The sequence below is a fragment of the Melanotaenia boesemani genome, chromosome 4, assembly GCF_017639745.1.
Source record: "Melanotaenia boesemani isolate fMelBoe1 chromosome 4, fMelBoe1.pri, whole genome shotgun sequence".
Taxonomy (NCBI): Eukaryota; Metazoa; Chordata; class Actinopteri; order Atheriniformes; family Melanotaeniidae; genus Melanotaenia; species Melanotaenia boesemani.
This window is the reverse complement of record NC_055685.1, coordinates 25,643,218-25,665,775: the sequence shown is the minus strand read 5'-3', so window position 1 is coordinate 25,665,775 and position 22,558 is coordinate 25,643,218. Positions and strand designations below refer to the sequence as shown.

General features: G+C 37.2%; 2 protein-coding genes across 2 annotated transcripts in view; both read left to right on the top strand.

The window, feature by feature from the left end:
* The first annotated feature begins 71 nt into the window (after window positions 1-71).
* Window positions 72-4,915, top strand: wdr83os (WD repeat domain 83 opposite strand). Its single transcript, XM_041982410.1, has 4 exons — window positions 72-218; window positions 857-962; window positions 2,479-2,576; window positions 4,492-4,915. Exons 1-4 carry the CDS (start codon window positions 169-171, stop codon window positions 4,556-4,558), a joined length of 321 nt encoding a protein of 106 aa, XP_041838344.1. The 5' UTR covers window positions 72-168; the 3' UTR covers window positions 4,559-4,915.
* Window positions 4,916-21,229: 16,314 nt separating this feature from the next.
* cacna1ab (calcium channel, voltage-dependent, P/Q type, alpha 1A subunit, b) overlaps window positions 21,230-22,558 on the top strand; it is a 173,561-nt gene continuing 172,232 nt past the window's right edge. Inside the window, exon 1 of the mRNA XM_041982391.1 lies at window positions 21,230-21,393. Coding sequence (XP_041838325.1) covers window positions 21,251-21,393 — 143 coding nt within the window. The 5' untranslated portion in view covers window positions 21,230-21,250. The remainder of the gene's footprint in view (window positions 21,394-22,558) is intronic.

Sequence of the window (22,558 nt, the reverse complement as noted above, 5' to 3'; positions counted from 1 at the left end):
AACAGTTGTCCCTATCAAACTCGACCGAAACAATACCTTAAACTTTTATTTTTACAGTAACCGGAAACAAGTGCCCCATTTTTGCCTTTCAAGAAAAGACTTATCATCTGTCACCGGAGTTAATTTTTTTTCCCAATACTTTGCAGTAGGAGGATATTTTATTGTATTATGTCCTCCAACAATATGGCAGATCCGAGGAGGCAAAATAAAATTTTAAGGTATATTTTATTTAGAAAAACCAATCTTAACCTGCGAAATGAGGTTGTCAGGAAATAGTTTACGGCAGCTAGCAGCTAGCTAACATTCATTGATTATGAGTACACCCAGATTATCGTTAGCTAGGTGCTTAAGACTTAGGCTGAAAAGCCTTCAAATGATTAAGATAAAGTTATGATTAATCGACTGTGTATGCGCGATTCCATTATTCTGTTAGACAAACTGTTATGTTTCAACAAATCTTTTTTTTTTTTTTTAATGTTACTCATTTATATGTCAGTAAGAAAGGCTCAATAGATCTTTTGATTTGTCACGTTCCTTATAAGAGACCACTCTTTTAGAAGACATGCAATAATGATTTGACAAAATGATTTGAATGACAAATGCTTCAAATCTGGAAAATATTGTGGAGTATAACTATGTGTTATGATACCCCGGTGCTCCAGATGTTTGTCAGAATTTACCTTTGATTTGGGGCTGTTGTCATTTTTTTGGTCTAGCCTCCACGGCTAGTCCTGACTGTAACGCAATTTTGTAAAAGTACAATGCATCCAGTGAGTTCAAAATTGAGAAGTAAGGATTTTTTATAATGATTTGTATACTAGTTATATTGTATGTTTTGGTAAATGTGTTGTGGCAGGTACAAGCCCCCAAGCACAGAGACTAACCCCACACTGGAAGACCCCACTCCTGACTACATGAACCTACTCGGCATGATCTTCAGCATGTGTGGACTGATGCTTAAGGTTAATTACATGAAGTTTATCATATTACATTTTAATGTTTCTCTTCTTGATTGCCCTCGACTTCTGATGTATGTTGATTCATGTCCGCATGGAAGATTTTGCCCCTGAAGGGCAGACCCTGGTCTGTCTCTACCACTCTATTTAGAAAGTTAAAGATAAACTTGCCTTTTAAATGAAGGGCAGTTGCTGACTTTCAGCATAAAGGATATGATAGATAATGAAGCAGTAGCACACTTTGACTTACAGTCATACCTTTAAATGTGTGACTTAATTTCAATCAATCAGTCAAACTTTATTCATAAAGCATTTTCGTACAAAACAAATTAGAATACAAAATATATGTGGTTATTTCCCTGTCTTTAATCAAGAGCATAATTGTTCGATTTGAAAGCAAGATTTCTTGTTTTCACACTTAAATATCATCTTGCTCTCTCTCTCTCAAAACTCTGCTCTCACGCTCAAAAAAGTCCCTTCTTGCTCTCAAATATAGCGTTCTTCCTTTCAAAAGCATCTAAACCTATCAAGTTCCCAAGACCACAAACCAACAAGTTATGCATACACACATACATGACAAATACCCATGGTATAACTATATGCATATACATATACATGAAATGATGCTCTCAACCAGCGTTGTCCTAACAATCACCAACTGCACTGGGGAAATTAAAACACCAGGAATGTAAGTAAAATATGTTAATTTGGCAAAGGGATGAAAGCAAGATAAAATGGATAAATAAAGCAAAGATAAAAAAATAATATAAAATAAGCTCAAATAAAACAAACATGGAAAGGAAAAAATGATAGAAAAGACTTTCTTTAAAAAATGGAACAAAAGGCGCCCTCCATCTAATTAAATGAGTTCATTAATAATGTGAAGATTATGAATGTAAGTAAAATACCAATTATTATTGCTAAAATAATATTCAATTAAACACTTTACTTAAAAGGTAAGTCCTAAGTTTACCCTTAAAAACGTGAACACTCCCAGCTGCTCTCAGGTACTCGGGAAGGCTGTTCCACAAGCGAGAAACATAAAACCTAAAAGATGCCTCTGCAAATGTTTTAGCCCCCACCTTAGAAATAAACAAGAGACCAGCCTCGACCAGTCTCTGGGAGGTTCGTAAACTAAAAACAAATTAGATAAATACTTAAGACTAAAACCTTTAATAACAGTATATTAAAATCAGTCAATTTGACAAAGACCAAGTTAAAACTATGGAAAGACTAAGGGAACCACTTTGCCATGTTATGAATATTTCTATGCCAGGTATAAAATCCCTAGTGTATATATATATATATATATATATATATATATATATATATATATATTCAGTGTCATTTTTTGTTAATGGCATGCTGTTAAGCATCTATCCCTTTAAGGAGGTTTTATTTTTTACCTTTCTCAATCTAGGCCTATACATTGTTGTTCTGTTGGAAATGTTTGTACACTTACAGTTACAAGCTTGTCAGAAAACAGAAATAAATTAATCTAACTTGTGTGTTTGCGTTTCAGCTGAAGTGGTGTGCCTGGATCGCAGTCTACTGCTCTTTCATCAGCTTTGCAAACTCCAGAAGCTCAGAGGACACCAAACAGATGATGAGCAGCTTTATGTAAGTATACAGCATGTGTATGTAGTATAAAATGTGTGCACTGTTGTGTGCTTTGTGTAAGTGCAGGGTAGACTACAATAAGATAACTAAAGATAATTTTTAGGCTCAGACTGTTCACAAATATCTAGACTTACAGATTTTACTAGACAGACTCAGAAGTCTGGTGGGCTTCTCAGATACTGTTCTTAAATGGTTTTATTCCTATCTCACAAATTGTCAATTTTTTCTCAGTATGGGTACTTGCTCCTCAGGAATCCATGAAGTCAAATGCGGTGTTCCCCAAGGATCGATTTTAGGACCAATACTTTTTAATTTGTACATGTTGCCTCTTGGAGATGTCATCAGGAGACACAGCAATTATTTTCACAGCTATGCTGATGATACGCAGCTTTACATCATGTGTCTCCTGACGACCTGGAGCCAGTTAACGTCCTTTTAAACTGTATTTTAGCTATAAAGTCATGGATGGCAGAGAACTGAAGTTTTAATTATCAGTCCTGAGGGCAAGAGAGAGATAATTTTTTATCAAAATTACAACATTTTAATCCTTCTCAGTGTGTGAGAAATCTGGGTGTTCTTTTCAACTCTAAGCTGGATTTTACTCCACACATCAGAAATATAACAAAGACTGGATTTTACCATCTTAAAAACATCGGCAGAGTCCACCCATGTCTCTCTCTTGACAGCACGGAGGTACTGATGCATGTTTTTATTTCTAGTAGAATAAATTATTGCCCTGCTCTCTGGTCTTCCCAAAAAGTCCATTTCAAACCCACAGCTACTTCAGAACTCGGCGTTACGCATTCTGTCGTGGACCAGAGGGGGGCGGGAACACATTACACCAGTTTTAAAATGCTTTGTGTGTGTGTGTGTGTGCGCTCGTGACTGTGTGAAAGACTTTAATAAGTGTTTTTTTTTTTTTTTTTTTTTTTTTATGGTTATGTTATCTATTTTGATGTGTTTAAAGGCTACTTTTGTTTTTAATATGAATTAAATATGAATTGCTTTTTTTAATCATGTAAAGTACTGTGTTGCCTTCAGCATAAAAAACACTTTATAAATAAAGCTTGATGTGATTTGATTTATTAGTTATAATCTGTAAGGGGTGCAAAGTAAAAACAAAAGACTTACTATTTCTGTTGCAGCTTTTAGAGAAGAAGGCTGATAAGAGAAGCTCATGTTTGCATTAAGGTTTAGCAGTATGCACTCTTAAAAGTGCAGGTTAGACCTTGCTTCTGCCTGCTGTTGAGACTTTAGACAAGCCAATTGTAATATTCAAAAGCTTTTAACTGTTTGACCTCTTGGGGGACACATTTGCTAGTAAAAAAGCACTAAAGTAGGGCTTCCTAGACAGATTTACAATGAGGAAAAACCTTCTTGTCCATTGTCTAGATGAGGTTGTATTAAAGACAAGCTAAATGCACTCATTGCTTAGTAACACAAAACGTTTGGCTCAGCAAATTATGTCAGAGAACAAACTCAATATCCCAGCCATGTGTGTATATGATAGAGTGAAAGGGAATGAGTGTAGAAGCTGGTTCAAGGCCAATTTTAGGACGCTGGTCAGTAGCCAGGATATGATTTAAGTATATTGTGTTATTTAAAAAAAAGGTGTGTCAGGATAAAAGTGCTTTGGAGGGCCAGTGTGTCATTGAAGTTGTCATGCAAATTTTTCTTCACGCGTTCAGACAAATTGACCCAAAAGATGCTTTGAATGGCTCAGAATATCCCATCATTGGAGGCAAGTTGGAGTTTGCCTTTCCTTTGCTGTAAAGTACTAACAGTAGAGAACGCCAGTAATATAAATAAGGAAATACCAAATTTTATATCATATTTTCAGCCTGATGTAAAATTAAAATGGCAATGTTTAATAAATTTTTTTTCTCCATTTTTCTTTTTTTCTGTCTGCGTTCAGGCTGTCCATCTCAGCAGTTGTGATGTCCTACCTCCAGAACCCACAGCCAATGTCACCGCCATGGTAACCAAGGGCCCATCACTGATAAAGGCAGAAGTAAAGTGGAGGCTGGACTGGGTGACCGACTGAAGACAACCCCCCCACCCCCTGGCCATCTATGTGAAATAACAGGGATCTATTAAAGACAATGGAGTAGAAATAGAGGAGAAAACGTAGATGACCAATGGAGAAGTGGACACTAAGAGAAACAGTGTTAAAGATGAAAAGATCAATCGTCTTTGACATTGTTCTCAGATTTATTTTGCTTTTGACCGTTTCTAATTATTATTTTTTTGTGGGGGTGTTTATAAAAATGTCACAGTTTTACTGTTTAGCTGATCTTTTGCATAATGCCCTGATTAAAGTTGTATGCTTGTAAAAGGAACTGCTGCCTGATACATGTCTCTGGGAGGTAAAAAGGTAAACATGCTCTCATCACATGATCACATTTCTGTTCTGATTATTTACTGTTTCAGTAACTATAATTATTGTTTGCTCTTTAGTGGTAATTATGACACAGAATGCCATTATGTATATCAAGCTAAAATATATCTGCCCTAGCTAAAAATAATAATGTCTTAAAAGCAACCACATTCTTTAGATACTACTGCTACTTCCTGTTTAAAGACACCATTTTGAACAGGTAAAGCAAACAATTTGATCATCAGGGTTTAATCTTAGGTTCTACTCGTTCCAAATTCCAGAGAAAAAGAAAAATACAGAATCAAACCTTATTTCTTAATAGGTAAATTAACTTTGCACAAAAAGTAATGTGAAAAAAAACATATTCTTCCAGTTATTACTCTAGTTTTGATCTTTTTTGGTAGACTGGATGATTACACTCTCCCACAGTAATATGGAAAAAAAAAACATATTGGCCATTTTTACATTTTATCATTCATGCTGTGGGATAGCATCCCATTCTGCAACCAAAAATTGTTGATAAGACAACCGATGTGGTTGTGTTGGACGCTCTGGCACATACAGCATGACCAAGCCCATCTCACAAGTGTTCAATGAAGATGTGGACTCTGGAGACCAACCCATGCTCTCCCCTTCCAAATTCTGAATGTAGTCTGTGATGGTCCAGGCTCTGTGGGAGAGAGCACTGTTATCCTGAGAGATGGAAATGGTTCAGAATCTCATTCTGATATGTCTTTCTGTCATTAAGGTGCTAATCAAGTGCAAGTCATACTTTTCTAGTCATGTTGACAGCTCAAAAGTGCTTTTACACTACATGTCATGTTTACCTATTCACACGCACACTCATACAGCACTTCTGCTGTTACACACTAAGTGCTTTGCTTACATACAGACACATTGGGAAGCAAAGTCGGGTTCAGTCTCTTGCCCAAGGACACTTTGGCATGTAGTCAGGGCAAGCCAGGAATTGATCCACTGACTTTCAGACAGCTGCCAGACAACTGCCCTTCCTCCTGAGCGGCAGCAGGGGGTACTACTACCCACACGTTTAACTGTGCTGGTCATTCAAGCCTCATCCCTACAAGTTATACGTTGTTGTAAAGGTGTCTAATCCAGCTGTTACAACACCAGCTGTTATTATTAAAGGGGAAAATAATCAACCCAACACAAATTTACTTACTTTTATACATACATATATATATATATATATATATATATATATATATATATACACATATATATATATACACTACCGTTCAAAAGTTTGGGGTCACTTCCCTATTGAATCCCATGGTGAAGTGACCCCAAACTTTTGAACGGTAGTGTATATATATATATATATATATATATTTTAATTCAGGATTTAAAGCACTATAAAACTTACACAGTCAACTATGCTCATCTTAAATTGGAGTAAAGCTTAGTTTAAATAATTATTTATACAAACCAGTATATGTACATTTGATGTTACATAGAGAAACAGAACAATTAGAAGATACAGTAAAAGCATGGATAAAAGTTCAGTATTGGAACTATCCAGGATCCAGCGGTCATTTTGACTCTAGAAGCTCAGATGATTGATTTTGTGATTTTCATTTGTGCATGGGATACTATTACCTTATTACCCTTTCGGATAAGTCAGAAAGTTTAGTTAAACACTTCACAACAAACATGTTTTCTTTTTCTGTCAAAGATTTTATATCTGGTACTTGACAAAACACAAACCTTTGGTCTGTTTTTCTGCTATTTCTATTTCTTTTATGTTAAAAACAGTGACGGCGACACATGCAGACAGACACCATCAACTGCTTTTGGCTCTGTGCTGATTACAGAAAAGAAGCTGGGGTGTCAGCTGGATGTGAGACTGATTTAGTGGCAAATAACTCTTGTCCCTCCAGGGTTGGCTCCGCTGCAGCCGTGCAGAGTGGGCACTTGAGTTGCTTGGCTTGCTGCCATATTTCAGCAGACTCCACTGGATTTTCTCCTGACTTTGTCCTGACTCAAACTGCTCACTGACGCATTTTGTTTTTCAAGCACCTCAAACAACTCTCTTTTTCTCCATTGTTGTGGTTTTTCCATTCTGTGAGTCACAGTCAAAGTGGTACATTTGTTGTTGATTGCTATCAGTGGAGGGGATATTGAAGTTGTCAGAGTCAGCAGTTATCGTCAGCATTGATCGGTGGGCTGTGTAATTTGGATATTAAAAACTGTCACAGTTTGCTGAATGTAGATCTTAAGTTCAGTGGGTAATGTGCTGCAGGCGGTTTTAATTAGATCTGATCTCAACACTGTTTTACTAGATATGCTCAGTGAAAGAAAGGCAACTGGGAAAAAGACCATTATCACAATATACACTAGGGAGCGCTATAACATTACACATGAATCCATCCCTAATGAACTGTCAGGTACAGAAGAGTTAGTTAATGGTTTACAACACTTTTACTGGGCCACATTTCCCCTTGACAGTTAAAGACAAAGGAAGGAAAACATCTGGTATGGCATTATTGGAACTAAACTTTGAGGGTGAAGAATTGTATAGGGGAGACAGAAAGGCCAATGTTTTGTTTTTCTAAATACTCAAAAAAGGTTCTTATGGTTAATACAATGACGGTTACTTGACCTTTAAAGTTTATCCACAAAAGCATCTGCTGGATAAACGTTTGTTTTCCCTTGCTGGACTGCTCTAATAGGTGTGAGTGCATTTTGCTTTCTTCTGCTTAGCTAAGCAGTCAGTCCCATGACAACCACAGAAGGACGTGAACATCTCCTCTGAGAGCTTATCCTGTGTGCTCGTGCATCACTATAGAAACTTATGAGTCACATCCATACTGTAAACCATGTCATTTCCAGCAATGCTTTTACAAATGAAGTGGTAAATTCTAGAAAAATACACATAATACTAAAGAGACTGACTTCAAACATTTCATTTTTCCTCTTTTTATTTATTTTCATTTTTGGGGGAAAAACAAACTGGCCCATGTGAAACTGGCCCTTGCGTGTCCCCAAGGGCAGTGCCGTGAAGATCATGTAGCATATTGAACTTGTGGGTTTCCAGTCAGGTGACTGATAACCTCACTTGGTCCTTGCACACCTCCTCCATTGTCAAAAAAGCTAACCAGTGCATTCATTTTCTACGAAGGTTACAAAATGCTCATCTCTCAGTCCATTAGTCCTCATCGTGTTCTACAGAAGCTTCAGGGAGAGTGTGCTAACCAGCAGCATCCCTGCGTGGCGTGTGAGCAGTAGTACCTGAGGCAGTTAAGCACCAAAGAGAAAGGTGAGGCAAGCGGAGACAATTACTGTGGTCTCACTGCCACCTGTTGGAGACCTGACTCAACAACACTGCCTGTAGGGCAAAGGGAATTATCTGGGATTCTACCCACCTCTGTCATGGACTCCTCTCTCTCCTGCCTTCTGGCAGAAGGTACCACAGCCCGAGATAAAAAAAAAAAAAAAAAAAATGGGGGTTCTGTGAGAGCTGTTATCCAACCACTATTGGACAATTGAACACCATTAAGCAACATTGAATGTGTCTAGGGCAATATGCTGAACGTATCTCAGCCACAATAAACAACAAAGTGTATTAATAAAACAATTAAATTATTCCTAGTTGTTTACTAGAACAGTAGCCTAATTGTTTTAGGCTTAACTATTGCTAATAAAGGGGATATGAAAATTAAGAAATATTTGATTTACAACACTGTTCTAGAAAGAAAATTTGCTGGGTTGCTATTATATACAAGGAGATGGAGACTGACATGTTTGTCATATCTTTTGAGAGTGGACACACATCCTGCATACTAAAGCTCTCCTAAAACTAAAGTATTCAGGCATATTTAATTATTGAAATATTAAAATCTCTTATTTATGTATGAGAGAGCACAAGGGCAATGTTTGGCTGGAGTTTTTAGAGAAAAGGCGTTACTGTTCAATTGTGAATGGCTTTAGTTGTCTTCTTGACCGCTCACAGTTCTCTAAGAATATTGGCAACATTCACCCATTTGTCTACAGACTCATACAGCACTTCTTTCTACACAAAGTAACCTGTAAGACAGTGCAGTCGGGGCTACGCAGTGCTTCTTCATCATACACATACTGTATGCATACATTGGAGAGCAATTAGGCTTCAGCCCAAGGACACTTTAGCATGTAGACCAGTGGAGCTGGGATTTGAACCATCGGCTATCTGATTGGTAGGCTACCAAAAAGGACTGGAAAAACAGTTCTCAGGCTTTCTACTTTACACACACTCCAAAAACAAAAGAGACACACAGAAATGCCAACACACTCACAACACATTCAAATACTAGTGTGCATACAGGGTCAAAAGTCCATGACACCAGTTACCATTATCGTTTGTGGCTATTAGAAACTTAAAAGAACTGTGAATTTGAGAAAAATTAGAAAAAATGAACAGTCAGCTTGCAGAGGACATACCAGTTAGTGGTGCATTTGCAGTATAACAAAATAAGTCTAACAATTTAATTATTACAATAAGAGTAAAATAAATCAAGAAATCAAAGCTTGTTACAAATAGCCTACTTTAGTCTGCATGCACAATATGACAGGCCTACATTTCTGAATGAATCAATTTGACTATGAAGGAGGAGGAGAGAAGGCAAGAGTGAGAGGAGAGGAGGGGGAGAGAAAGAGGAAAGAGCTGCAAGTTGAAGGGAGACGACATACAGAGAGGGAGGTGGAGTGGTGCTCAGTGTAATGTGTAAGGAGAAGTCGGCAGATTGTCCAAAACGTCCTATAAAGAGCAGCAGACCTCGCAGCTCCCCAGTTTCCCCGCGCTGACAGCTTAGTTTTGGCTCCGCATATCTTCATATTATCGGATTTATTCACAGCACATGAACCGTTACTGTCCGGCGGGCATCACTTTTGTCGGGATGTTCCTGCTGTGAACATGGAGTTTTTCTCTTCTCCGGTGGCAGATACGTTGCTGTTTCTCCTCCGCCAGTTCAGTCCTCCCAGCATCGCCGACTGGTTTCCAACCGCATCCGCGCGACACCTGAGCTGCTCAGGCCCACCGGAGACCCGGTGGGCGGGCCTGGAGTCCGAGGAGCCGGTAGTAGTCTTTCGAGAGCAGAGCACCTGACAGGCAGGTAAGGCTTCATGGACCCAGGTACAACCAGCTTCCATCGTACCATATTGTATGGAGCTGACTGGCTTTTACATCGGAGTATGTGGTCAGTAAAAGTAATGAAACATTTAATAGGGACAAAAGTTCCCTCAGGGCGAATGAGCAGAGGTAATTTATGACTCAGGCTCACACTAAGTGATGTTGACGTTGGCTACTTTTAGCCCTTAGCCTAACTTGAGGTTACGCTGTTTTTTAGACTAGACCTGAAAATATAGCCTATTTCATCCCAATTTGTATGGTCATTTAGCTTTTAATTATTATTATTATTTTAATGGCTATAATTGGTTTAACAAAAATGATGAAATGTATGGTTGCTTATTCTTTATTGACTGAAACCTCATATTAGGATACATCAACCTCTCAAAACTTAACACAAATTATATTTAGTCTTGACAGTCCTCTGTTTTATTTTTTATACCTCCACAAATTAAGTAAGTATATATTAAAAGAAAAAATAAATTCACTCGTTTGAAATTGATGGCTGTTAACAGGCTCAAGACAGAATCGACAGTAAAAAAAAAAACATCTAAAACACAGGGTAATGGGTTTGGGAGGGGGGCAATTATTAGAAACACTGAAACAGACTATAATTTAAGAGCAAAGTGCATCCTGGCAGATGCAACACACTCGTGCCATCACCTGTTTCCCCCTCTGCCATCTGGTAGGCAGCACAGAGCCTCCAGACTGCAACACAGTTTTTATCCCAAGGTCATCACCCTCCTGAACACTGAACTCACTCAAAGCAAAACACGGATATTTTATTGATTTCACTTACATATTGTTTGTATGACAATACCTTTAAATTTGCCAGTGTTGATGCCTTGTGTGATATGACAAAGTTTTTATTCTATTCTAATTTAGGCCATATTTTTTTAAACTTTAGATTAACTCTTGTCCATTCATTGTAATGTTTTCTAAACTCAAATTCTATAAACTGTAGGTAATAAGTTTGCAGCCAGTTCTTCTACAACTGCAGCATTTAAGTATTGCAAACCTAAACAGAAGACTAACAAGCCACCAGTTAAAATTAACTTGGGTAATTCCCAAGTTAGGGCCGACAACTTACACCTTTGCTGCAAAAGCAAATCCCATCAGACTCTCCAAACTCTGGTAAAAGCTAGCCCAGCTAATATTTGGGTATTTAAAATCTTATTATATAAAATCTGACTGTTACAGAAGGCACAAACATGACAGAAACAGGGAGTTGTGGTGGATAAATGGCTCACAGAGGAAGAAGGCAGCTTATTGTACTCTGCTGGAACCATGCACACTCTTTTTTAAAATCGGTTTCTTGTTCCATGCATTTGGAAAATAATACTTTATTTAGTGACCACTTGAAAAAAAATGATAGTTAAAATAAAAAAAAACAAATAAACAACCTCTTCACAAAATAGTGCCATATGGTCACCGCTCAGCTTTGTCGTGTTTAAAACCCTTTGCAAAATCAAAGCAATGAAAATAATTAGTGGCAACATTGTGTCAAAGCATTATAACATTTTCAACAAAACATTACATAAAGTTTTTCCACACTTGCCCTGGGTGGGCTGATAGGATTATTTGGTTTTTTTAGTAGCTGTACAAAAAAAAAAACAGCCAGTTCACCTACAGCTGTTTTAAAGAAGGAAAATAAAAAAAAACAAAACAAACAAAACAAACAGGATTCCTACAAATCTTCTGCTAAAGGAGTGAAGAGCTGATAGACACTGATATATTCTTTATAGTCTATTATGAAACACACTCTGCGTGTCAAATGTGCTACTGGATGAGTGAGTTATGTAAAGCTCTATGTGCAAATCACTCCAAAGTACTACTGTACCTCTTAGCCAAAAATATTCCCTTCTCTATCTCTTACCATTTATGTGTTTGCTGGCTCGAACCTGATATCAACATGGCATCCATGTTTAGGCCTACATTTTATTTAGCCTTCCTCCTGCTTCTCACAGCACTGGAGCTTTTCTCAGTTGCTTGAGAAAGGATTAGAGGCATCCTGACAGATGTGTGAACGTGTGAGTTGGTATTCTTGTTTACTCAATGCAATTTCACACCTGCACTCTTGACTTTTGATTCTGGGTCATCTCCCTCTTGACTATCTTGTCTTCCCATAGCATCCATCTCTTTATTTACCAACTCATCTATGTTTTTCCCATCTCTTCGTCAGCTTTATATGACTGAGAAGAACCTTATTGCCTTAGAGGCATGAGACAAAACAGTGATGCTGTCACAGTCTGTAGCTGTCAAATTTAACTAACAATAAACAGAAGTTGTCGAAGATATAAAATCATAGTGTCCTGTAACAAGTGTACAGACTGTGGGATAAATGAAGCTAAACAAAACAGGAAGTATCAACAGATCAGAAATCCAGATAGTGGTCATGTCAGATGTTGGTTTTTTGACAAATGAAGAGACGGGCCAGTTACAGATAAACCTTATAGAGATCTTTTAAGAAAAATGTAATAAAGAATTCTGAGCCTGAAAGTGTTTTTAAAAAGTCTTATGGATTGAACAACAAATGATATGGACACATTTTAAACTTTCCTGTCTGTTTTAGTTAATCTTGTTCACATTTAGATCAGGCAGATTATATCCAGTTTAAAGCATTTTGCATCAAATCAGAGGGATTTTCATGAGAAACTATGGTTCTAAAAATCTAAAATGTTCTTTCTGTAGAAATATGGCAGTCTCCACGGAAGAGGTCGCATTCCTTCTGTAAACAAATCCAAACTGACATGATTTATTTATTTATTTTTGGTCAGAGTACTGAGACCCCCCAACATGTTTTTCATGAGTAATATAATGCAATACTTCTGTTCTATTTTCATTACATCTTGTTGTCTAACTGTCGCTACCCAATGAATGTTTGAGTTTCCTTTGTTTACATCCTCCCTATGTTATCCAGTCAAGTCTTCCCACCAAGAGTACCTATGTAGAATAAATGTGGTTGTCATGGTTGTACTGGTACAGCCGAGTGAACAACATCCTGTACTGTAGGTTTCATGCAGTAGTTGGGATGAAAGCAGGAGTGAGTCAGTGTGTTGCTGCATCCTTGCGTGAATCCCAAAGTAAATACTTCCACAGCAGAGTTCAGCAGAGCACTGATGCAGATAGCAGCTCTATACCTGTTTGTATTTTGGGAAAGCAAGACACCCTCCTATTATATTTGTTTTGTCTGTCATTGTCTGTCTGTGTGTCTAAATTTAATTCAGATCCATAAGGTGCACTTCTGCAGCCCCATAATTTGGGCCATCTCTGCCTTTAGAATAATATATATGAGCATATCAGCATTTCCAAATCAAAATTACTTGATATTTAAGTTTTATCTGGGAACTAATTTTATTTTATTATTATTTTTTTTAACATTTTTAGCTGATTTGTTTGACACAACATGCTGTATATTTTTCTAACATGGTGATTTCAGTGTTTAGTGTCAAAATGAAAACAAAGCTAATAAAATAGTTTTGTTTGAAGCCTACTATTTTGTAAATTCGCTTGATGATAGTGTTATGGTGAGTGGTTCTTATCAGTTTGCCCAAAGTTCAACGGCACTAAACACCGCTGCTTCTACAATGACTGAACAACGAAACACGAACTTTCTAAAACATTTGAACAGATACTTAACATGATAACCTATATTAATGTAAACTTTATCTCTTTTTCTTTAGGAAATGGCAATTTAAAAATCACTGTCTTATATTGCTTCAAATGTGTTTTTTATTGGTGAGTAAAGTGATTGAAATGTGTAAAGAGACATAATCTGTTCACGTTAAGGCCTGACCCATAAAAAAATGGTAAGAAAAGTCCAATTTTTTAAATATGATGTCTTTATTTGGCCCTTGAACAAAAATGAACAAAAAATTTACTTTTTTCGGGGGGGTGGTATCTTCTATTTATTACCAGGTGATAGTTTAAAAATATTGTAAAATGGTTTTCTGCTTCTGGGTATCTATTAGGGGACAGAAGACAAGTATCAGATTGTGTTCAACAGGATTTTGAGCAAAGTTTATACCATAAATTGAAGCCAAATGTCTCAGAAACTGTATGTAACAAATACGTCACATATTACCCCCTTATGGGTTAAACTTTCAGATAACTGCAGTCTTAGCAGAGCTGCATGCAGAGCTACTGGTATTGCACTCAGTTTTAATTAAGTGACCCAAATGTTCATGTTAAATTTTGTTCTATTGAAACATTAGTTGAAGACAGAGATGAAGGACGTTTTTGAAATGCTTAATTTGTTTGGGAGTAAACACAGAAACAAAGACACAGTGGATACTAATGCTGCTCATTAGTATTCACCTGCTTCTTGATGGATGCAGCAGTCAGAGAATAGTGACCTGCAGAGGTCAGAGATATTTGGGTGGGTTGACAGGTAGAAAGAGGTCACAGTGAGGTCACTATGAGACCAGAAACTGCGTTTGGCTGCTAAGTGAACAACGGGATCACTTTCATCCCTGTGGATGGCTGTCTGGTCTGTTTGTCACTAATCTGATCTGAATGACTGAAAAAGGCTGTTTAAGAGTGACAATGATTAAGATTTTTGCTATGAGTTCATTTGGGGAAGCTATGATAAATAATATGTTATTATCCTGACATAGCCTGGTATTGATTTTCTGTTTAATCAATATGGCTTTATGTTATTTTCCATGGTGGGAGGATTTAATTTGGCAATGATCAGTCTCCTGTCACTGACATATCAGCTGTCCTGTCATCAACATTTTTCAAACAGTGTTAAGGGTGAATTACACGTTGGATAATTGCATAGCAAAGGCAATGTTCTGCATGCACAGTTTGTAACTCTATGTCAACGTCACTGTTATTAAATAAAAGAAGACACAACACAGAGACATTAAAGATGGTATTTTGATATTTTAGTTGTGGCATATTTACCATCAGTCAGTGTATTATCCTTACAATTTTTGTTTCATAATATGCAAAATATTTTATGGGGTTGGGTTCAATATTTTTAGTAGGTTACCACAAAGCTATGCTGAGGGCAGGACTTAATTGCTACCAGTACCATTAACAATGCTGCTTAATAATTTTATTTATTTATTTTTTGTTATCAGTTTAATTACTTTTTCTTGACCCACTGTTCCATAAGAAAACAAGTAGACTGAAACAAGTACACTACATTTACAGTGTCAACACAACACTTTACTTTTTACATCACTGATAATGTCAGCTTTTGAACAGATCTGAATAAAATATCAGCTTGCAGCCTGACTGTTAATTACTATTTTAACTCTCCATCTTAGATAATTAGTTTTTTCTACAGACAATAGAAGGACATGTCACCAACCTACTGTTTTTTAATGTTTAACATATTTTATTACAGCACAATGACACATTTAGCCTTTTTTTTTTTTGTCTCGCTTTACTTTCCTTTCCAGTGCTGCAAGTTTAAAATGGTATAAATGAGCTGCCATTAGCCTGAGAGCTGATTTTAGCTGCAGTCAGTCAGTTATTATTTTAAATTGAGGAATTGTGAGAAAATTGTTTTCATTGAGGTTTTATTTAACAAAAATGTGCTCAGCATGGCACTAATATTGTTATAATGCAAGATGTTTATCTTTAGTAACATATAATCTGCTTGGTTGATAAACAGTGGCGAAAGTTTCTGTGCTGCACATATGTAGTGTCAAATAAGTGGCATTCCTGGAAGTGAATCCTATGTTGCATAGGAAGACATTTTAGCTTTTTGCTAGTAAAATAATCAGATTGCAGATGTTAGAACTAGCACTATTATCACCTTCCTTCATAAAATGTGGTTTCTTATTGTACATGACTGTTTTTTTAACAGCACAAATAGGGTAGATGAAGGTGTGTGACATTGCTGATTTGGAAACACACCACAATGATCCAGCACTTGTTGACCGTCATAATGAAACTGATAAGCTCAGAGATATATATGCTTCCAGTTTGTTGAAAAAATTGGACCTGGCTGTCAAGTGAAGCTAGTTCTCAATTTCCAACCATAGATGTGCAGAATATGGTAGCTTTACTTTTCTTAAATAAGCAATGCCTTAAAAAAGTGCTAACATTCATATTTTTTTAGCCTTGCCCTGTGCATAATGCAACTACAATCACAAAAATTTGCTTTTGAATACACTATTAAAAAAGCTGAGGATACTTCTAGTTTTGAACCTACACAGCATCCATGATTTACAAGGGGAATAGGAAATTGTGATCCATCAGACAACACCCCTTTTTCCACTTTACCTTAATATATAGCTGTTTTCACATTGGAGTCAGAGTTTATTGGTAAAAATTCCTTTTAAACTGTTCATGGCTCTTCATACAGAAAGAACAGAGAGAGGCTCAGTGCTGTATCAGGTGTGCTAACTAATAGCTGGCATTGTCTAATCATCTGAGCGACAGCAGTGTCTTCGTTGAGAACATTGTGCTTCACTGTGGTGCCTCCCACATAACACATAAGTGGCTATTTGGTTCTGGAAGAAATATGGCAGAGAACTTTTAAAGACAGCTATGCTTCAACTAAGAGATGGTTTCCAATTTAGTTTTTGTAATATATCTGGACAGGCTTTGGTTGTACTTTTTCACTGACACATAGTGTTGTATAACTTCAACTTTAGCAGCTATAGTAGTTCCATGCTACACACACACACAAAAAAAGCATAAACCTCCCTTTAGAAGAAAGAGAGGGACTTGAGTGAAAGTGAGAAAGAGTTTTGCTTCATCTGCACAGCTTTGCTCTGTCTTTCACATTCAGCAATTAGTCATTCCTGCACTCATCTGTCATGTCTGTTAATCTCTCCCACTCTTTCTCTCTCATCTTGCTGCCTTTTGCTGCCTCTGTACCTTTTTATTAAAGTGCTCTCACCACCGTTGTGCCTCAGGGGTGAACGCTGGTTTCATTTTTCTCTGCACCTCCCTTACTGTTACACTTTTTTCTCTTTCTTTTGTTATGCTTTTTTTTCCTGTTGTCTCTGCGCTCCCAGTTGCCCTCTTCTCTCCTATTTATCTGTCCATCACCCCCTCTGTCCCTCATAAGCTCTCTGTCTACCTTACCTCTGAATCATCTGCGTCCTTGTTAGCTCTGTAGTTTGCCCTTGCACCGTGTTAAGTGCATGATCCTGAGTTTGTGTGTTCTCTACTGCTTGCACTTATACAACTAGACCTGTTATTCAAGCCCTGCGGCGGACTCACACTCGCTTGCACTCCGACCCTCAATCACCCAGGAAAGTCCTTACCATAGCACAATGTCTCACCATTGTACCTGCAGCGTGTGAACGTAAATCTGTGTGTGTGTGGCTGTCTCTGTGAATTAGTTTTCACTTTACACCATGTCAGGGAGAAATAATGTGTAATGCACTCTCAGCAGATAACTGGTGAGGAAAAGTGCTGTTTCTATTACATTTGTACACATACGCACATACAGTATAGAAACACACATCTACAGTACAGATACACACAAGAGGCAGATTTTTTTTCACAATTATGTAGTAAAAAATTAAAACGTCAATTTCATCTTAGGCGTGTTTCTCCTTTATTCTTCCCCTGCATCCCTCTGTTCTCTCCTCTTATTTGCTTTCTATCCTGCATTGTTCTTTGTCCTCTACACTTTCATTGAATGCCTGGTTTATTAATGTACCCCCTCTCTATGTTGACTCATATTCTGCCCCTTTTCTCACTCTTTCTTTGTTTCTCCCTCACAAAGGGCAAAAAACCCCAACATTATTTTATTTTAATTTCAACCCACAGCTTCACCGGTGGCACTAGAGTGTTGGCTGAAAATTCACTGGATTAACTTTTTACTCTTATACAAAAAAACCCCAACTTTTTCAGTATTTGATTTTAGGACACAAAACTGAGAAACCATCTGCTGTCTCCAAAGACAATATGTTGTATATTCTCATTTTGAGAATATTTTATGTGTATGTATGTTGCCAAAAGCTAAAGCAACTAATGAGATTTTGAGTAGGTGATAAATCCTGTACTATAACCAGCCTCTGTCCCTTATCAGCAGATAATGAGTCTGCAAAACCCAAGATTTCGTTTAATTACAATGTTTTTAAGAACAAGTGCCTTCATTTAAAGAATGGATACCCAAAGGACACTATATATTTAATTTATTTTTTAAATGAGAGCAACTCAAGCAAAAACAAAATACTTTTGTTCATCTGTGTTACATATAAAAAAAAACTTAATCTTAAAGTATATGTTCAGTTTACTTTGTCAGGAGAAGATGCTCTCTTATGACACTGCTGAAATTATAAAAAATGCTGAAGCTCTCAGTAAGGTGGCAAAGAGGCTTATGGGAAGTGTATCCAGCAGAATGAATAAATAAATAAATAAACACCATGAATAATAAGTACTTAACATCAGGTAGCTACCTCTTCTTTTGTAATTACCTTGACTGCAGAATTGCATACTCGATGCACCTTCAGGGCTAATGAGCAGTCGCCTGCTTCACTGTTCACAGCATTCATTTGTTCTCTCCCGACTGTAGATGATGCAAGAAGTGCAAAGTAATGGGTCTTGTGTAAATATATCACAGCAAATCAGGAAAAATTGCTTCTTGGTAATAACAGTACTCATTTTAAGACAGCATCTGTACTACAGTACAGTCAGTTTTAGCATTATATTATGAATGATTTAACTGTATATGCAGAATAAAGAAAAAAGGGACCTTTTTGGGTGTTTTTTATTCAGTCACACAATAACTGTTATCTTCTTTTGGTGTGTAAACATTTAAATTAAAAATATGAAACTCTGGAAAAATGTGCCACACCAAACTTTTTGATTAAAATTCACATGTCAGATATTTACTGATAAATTTTCTTCTGATCTGCTCTATATGTCAGTCAGTAACATGCCTTTCCTCCAACCCTCTGTACCTGCTGAACCTTTTTCCTCCTACATAATCTTGTTAGACCACTTCTCTGTGTTGAGGACTTCTAATATTGTGCAGATCAATAAAGTTACAAAACAAGCCGAAAAACAGTATAGCTGACGCATACGCAGATTATTTGTCTCAAGGTTGTGTGTGTGTGTGTGTGCGTGTGTGTGTGTGTGTGTGTGTGTGTATGTGTCATCTTCACACAAAACAAGATAAACAGTCAGGTCAAATACTTGATTTTTAACAAAATTGTAGTTGATACAATGGAATATTGAGTACAGGCTCATGTTGTCTGTGAGTGGGTAGAAGAATTTGGCCCACAATGCAGCATTTTCATTTAATGCCACAACTTTGTTTTTTTGTCTTTCACATCTGAAATTTGAACATAAAGTACATTGTTCAATTTTAGCTAATGAAACAAACAAAGGTGTTTGTTTTGTTCCAGAATCTTTCATCTTTATCTACACACAAGCTTCATTTACGCGGACAAAAATTTCATCTATCTGATTTAAATGAATCTGATCAGCTGGATGTAATCAGTAACAATACTCAGATAGGCTGTAGTGTTTAAACAATGCTCAATTGGTACTAAATGGCCCAAAGTATGCCAAAAAGTGATCCTCCACACCATTACACCACCAGACTGAATCATTGATGGCATAGATGCATGCTTTGTGTTGTTTCCACCTAATTCTGACCCCACCATCTGAATATTGCAGCTGAAATTGAGACTCGTCAGACCAGGCAACGTTTCTTTGCCATTCTTCCTTTGCTGTCAAGTTTGGATGAGCCTGTGTGAATTACAGCCTCAGTTTCCTGTTCTCAGCTGAGAGAAGTGACACCTGGAGGGGTTTTCTGCTGCTGTAGCCCAGCTACTTTAAGGTTCAAGATGTTTTGCATTCAGAGATGGTAGTCCGCATACCCTGGATGTAACCAGTAATTATTTGAATTACTGTTGCCTTTCTGTCGTCCCCAACCAGTCTGCCCATTCTCCTCTGACCTGTGATATCAACAAGACATTTTGATCCAGGCAACTGCTGCTCACTGGATATTTTCTCTCCTTTTGGACAATTCTCTGTAAACCCTAGAGATGGTTGTGTGTTAAAATCTCAGTAGATCAGCAGTTTCTAAAAAGATACTCAGACCGTTCCATCTGGCATCAACATTCATGCCATGTTCAAAGTCACTTCAGTCCTCTTTCTTCCATATTCTGATGCTCTGCAAGTTGTCTTTACCATGTTTACATGCAAAAATCCATCGAGTTTCTGTCATGTGATTGGTTGATTAAATATTTGTGTTAACAAGCATTTGAACATGTCTACCTAATAAAGTGGCTGGTGAGTGTATATTCACAGTATGAATTTACAAGTAAGGTATTTATTTTCAGATGACTTTGACTTTAGTTTGCAGTCTTTGTAACCTCTTCTGTCCTTTTGTGACTGAACTCAGGGCGTGTCCCCTGGTGAGGGATGTATTGTCATTTGCCCTTAGGGTAGTTAACTGACTTATTTAAAATATTTGCAATCACAGCTTTACTGCAAATGTTCCCTTTTAGATTGAGCTTCTTTTTTTTTTTTTACAGCTTTGATGTCAGATTTCCTCTCCTGTTTGACTGGTAGTAGCAAACCTGGTCAAAATGTTGTCTACAAACAGGCAATGTTTGTAGCACAAATAGAAACACCACAGCTTGTTCTCAAAAAACTATGTTTTGTACTGAAAAGCTTGGGGTAACTTCACTTTTCCCATCATTGCTCCTGTTTAGTTTCAGATACCTGAAGAAACTTAGATCCCACAAGATTTCAGACCAAGACATTTCCTACCAGGCACTTTCAATAGACATCCCCATTTGTAATGTGAGATATTTCAGATAACAATCTGAAGCCTGACAGTTCGTACACACACTTTTAATTTGCTGTACTTAGTTACCTGTTTTATATTGGCCACCTTACCAATTAAATGTTTTTGCCTTTCAAACTATACTTACCTCTTTGCTACCCTTTTATCTCCCTCCCCTTGTTTTCCTATGTCTTCCTCTCCTCTACAGCTCCATGCTGTCCCCCCTCTATCAGGACCATGGTGGTTCGGCGGTGTGGCCTCAGACTACGTCATGCTCCTCTTCCTCTCAGGGCCTCCACCGGCCATTGCGCTGCCACCCTCCACCAATCAGTGGGAGCAGTGTGGGCCCTAACCCCACCTATTATCATACTGTGTATGACGTCAAGGTGGAGCAGTACAGTGAAGTGCCCTTCTCTGGTGAAGGAATTGACTATGGGGATCACTTTGGCCAGGGCTCCATGTCCCTCACTACCAGCAACAATGACCCAACAGTTCCACTCATCCGCCGGAGGGGAGGAATGGTGGATCACCGGGATATCATCCTGGCTCACCAGGCACACAAGTTGCACAATACACCACAGGCCAAGAGGAAGCAGTGGGAGTGAGTAAAATCAATTTTTAAGATAAAAAGTTTTGTAAGATAAATTGTTAGTTCCGAAAACATTTTTATCCATCAGTAATGAAACTAAAAAACTAAAACAAAAAAACAAATATTCTGTCAGTCTTGCAAATGGCTCTGAATGCTTTCAGGTGCTGCTAAAATGAATTGTGAAGGTTTTCTCACTGTAACTGGGTTGCCAAGTTAAATACCATTTTTATCCAACTTTAATCCACTATCAAAAAAATGCTAACCAAATTGACAGGCTACCACAAAGCATTTTCTGAAGCGTGGGCTTTTTGTTAGAGAACATTTTGAGATTATTGTTTCTAAGGACTTACTAAGAAACAATAAACAAAACCGGAAACAAAAACAACAAAACAAAAAACAAAAACCCCTAAATATGCAGTTTGTTCATACCCTTACATACAACCCTTACAAACATTCTCTAAACTGTGTATAAACAACTGGTGAGATTAGGTTGATAGCATCACTTCATAAGTTTTCACTTCAGTAAAAAAGTTTGTGTTTTCTGTTTTTCCCTCCACCTAACAAAAGACCATGTACAGGATAGAAACAGGCAAGATCCACAAGAACACAATTGCTATTTTTCAACAGAAATTATAGTAATTGTAACAATTATGACAATGATGTTGAGTCAAAAACAAATAAGAAGAACTGTTAAGAACAGAAAATGAAAATCTGAATTTACAGCTTTTGGTACAAAAGTAATTTTTCATCAACAAATTGAAAACTATGTGTTTTCATTGACTGAATTTTCCATCACAAGTAGGAAAAAAGGAAGGTTTGTTTTTACAGTTTATACAGTTTTCTTTGGAAATCATGTATTTGTATTTAATTAACAAATAGAAGATGTGTAAAAGTAAAGTCTTGAAACAGTACTGAAAAATCATGTTTGTCTTAAAAGCTACAGAACTTTTTTTAATGCAGACCCATGCACTGAAATGTCAATTTAACATATTATTTTATCCAAAAATGTGTTTCTACATTGTATAATGTTCTATTTAAAATGTGGAATGTTAATGCCATTTACATAGAAATTGTCATCCCACATTGGGATTTTTCATGAGTTGAGGTCCAAAGAAAACCTGATAGCTAACAGCATACACACATAAAGATTTCTGCATTTGTCACCTAATTGTGAGTT

What these genes read in the sequence shown, in the direction of transcription:
- wdr83os (XM_041982410.1), top strand. Translation starts at nt 169, where the DNA reads ATGTCCTCCAACAATATGGCAGATCCGAGGAGGCAAAATAAAATTTTA. An exon ending in AGGCAAAATAAAATTTTAAG is followed by an intron (nt 219 to 856) that starts GTATATTTTATT and finishes GTGTTGTGGCAG; the next exon opens with GTACAAGCCCCCAAGCACAG. An exon ending in TGTGTGGACTGATGCTTAAG is followed by an intron (nt 963 to 2,478) that starts GTTAATTACATG and finishes TTTGCGTTTCAG; the next exon opens with CTGAAGTGGTGTGCCTGGAT.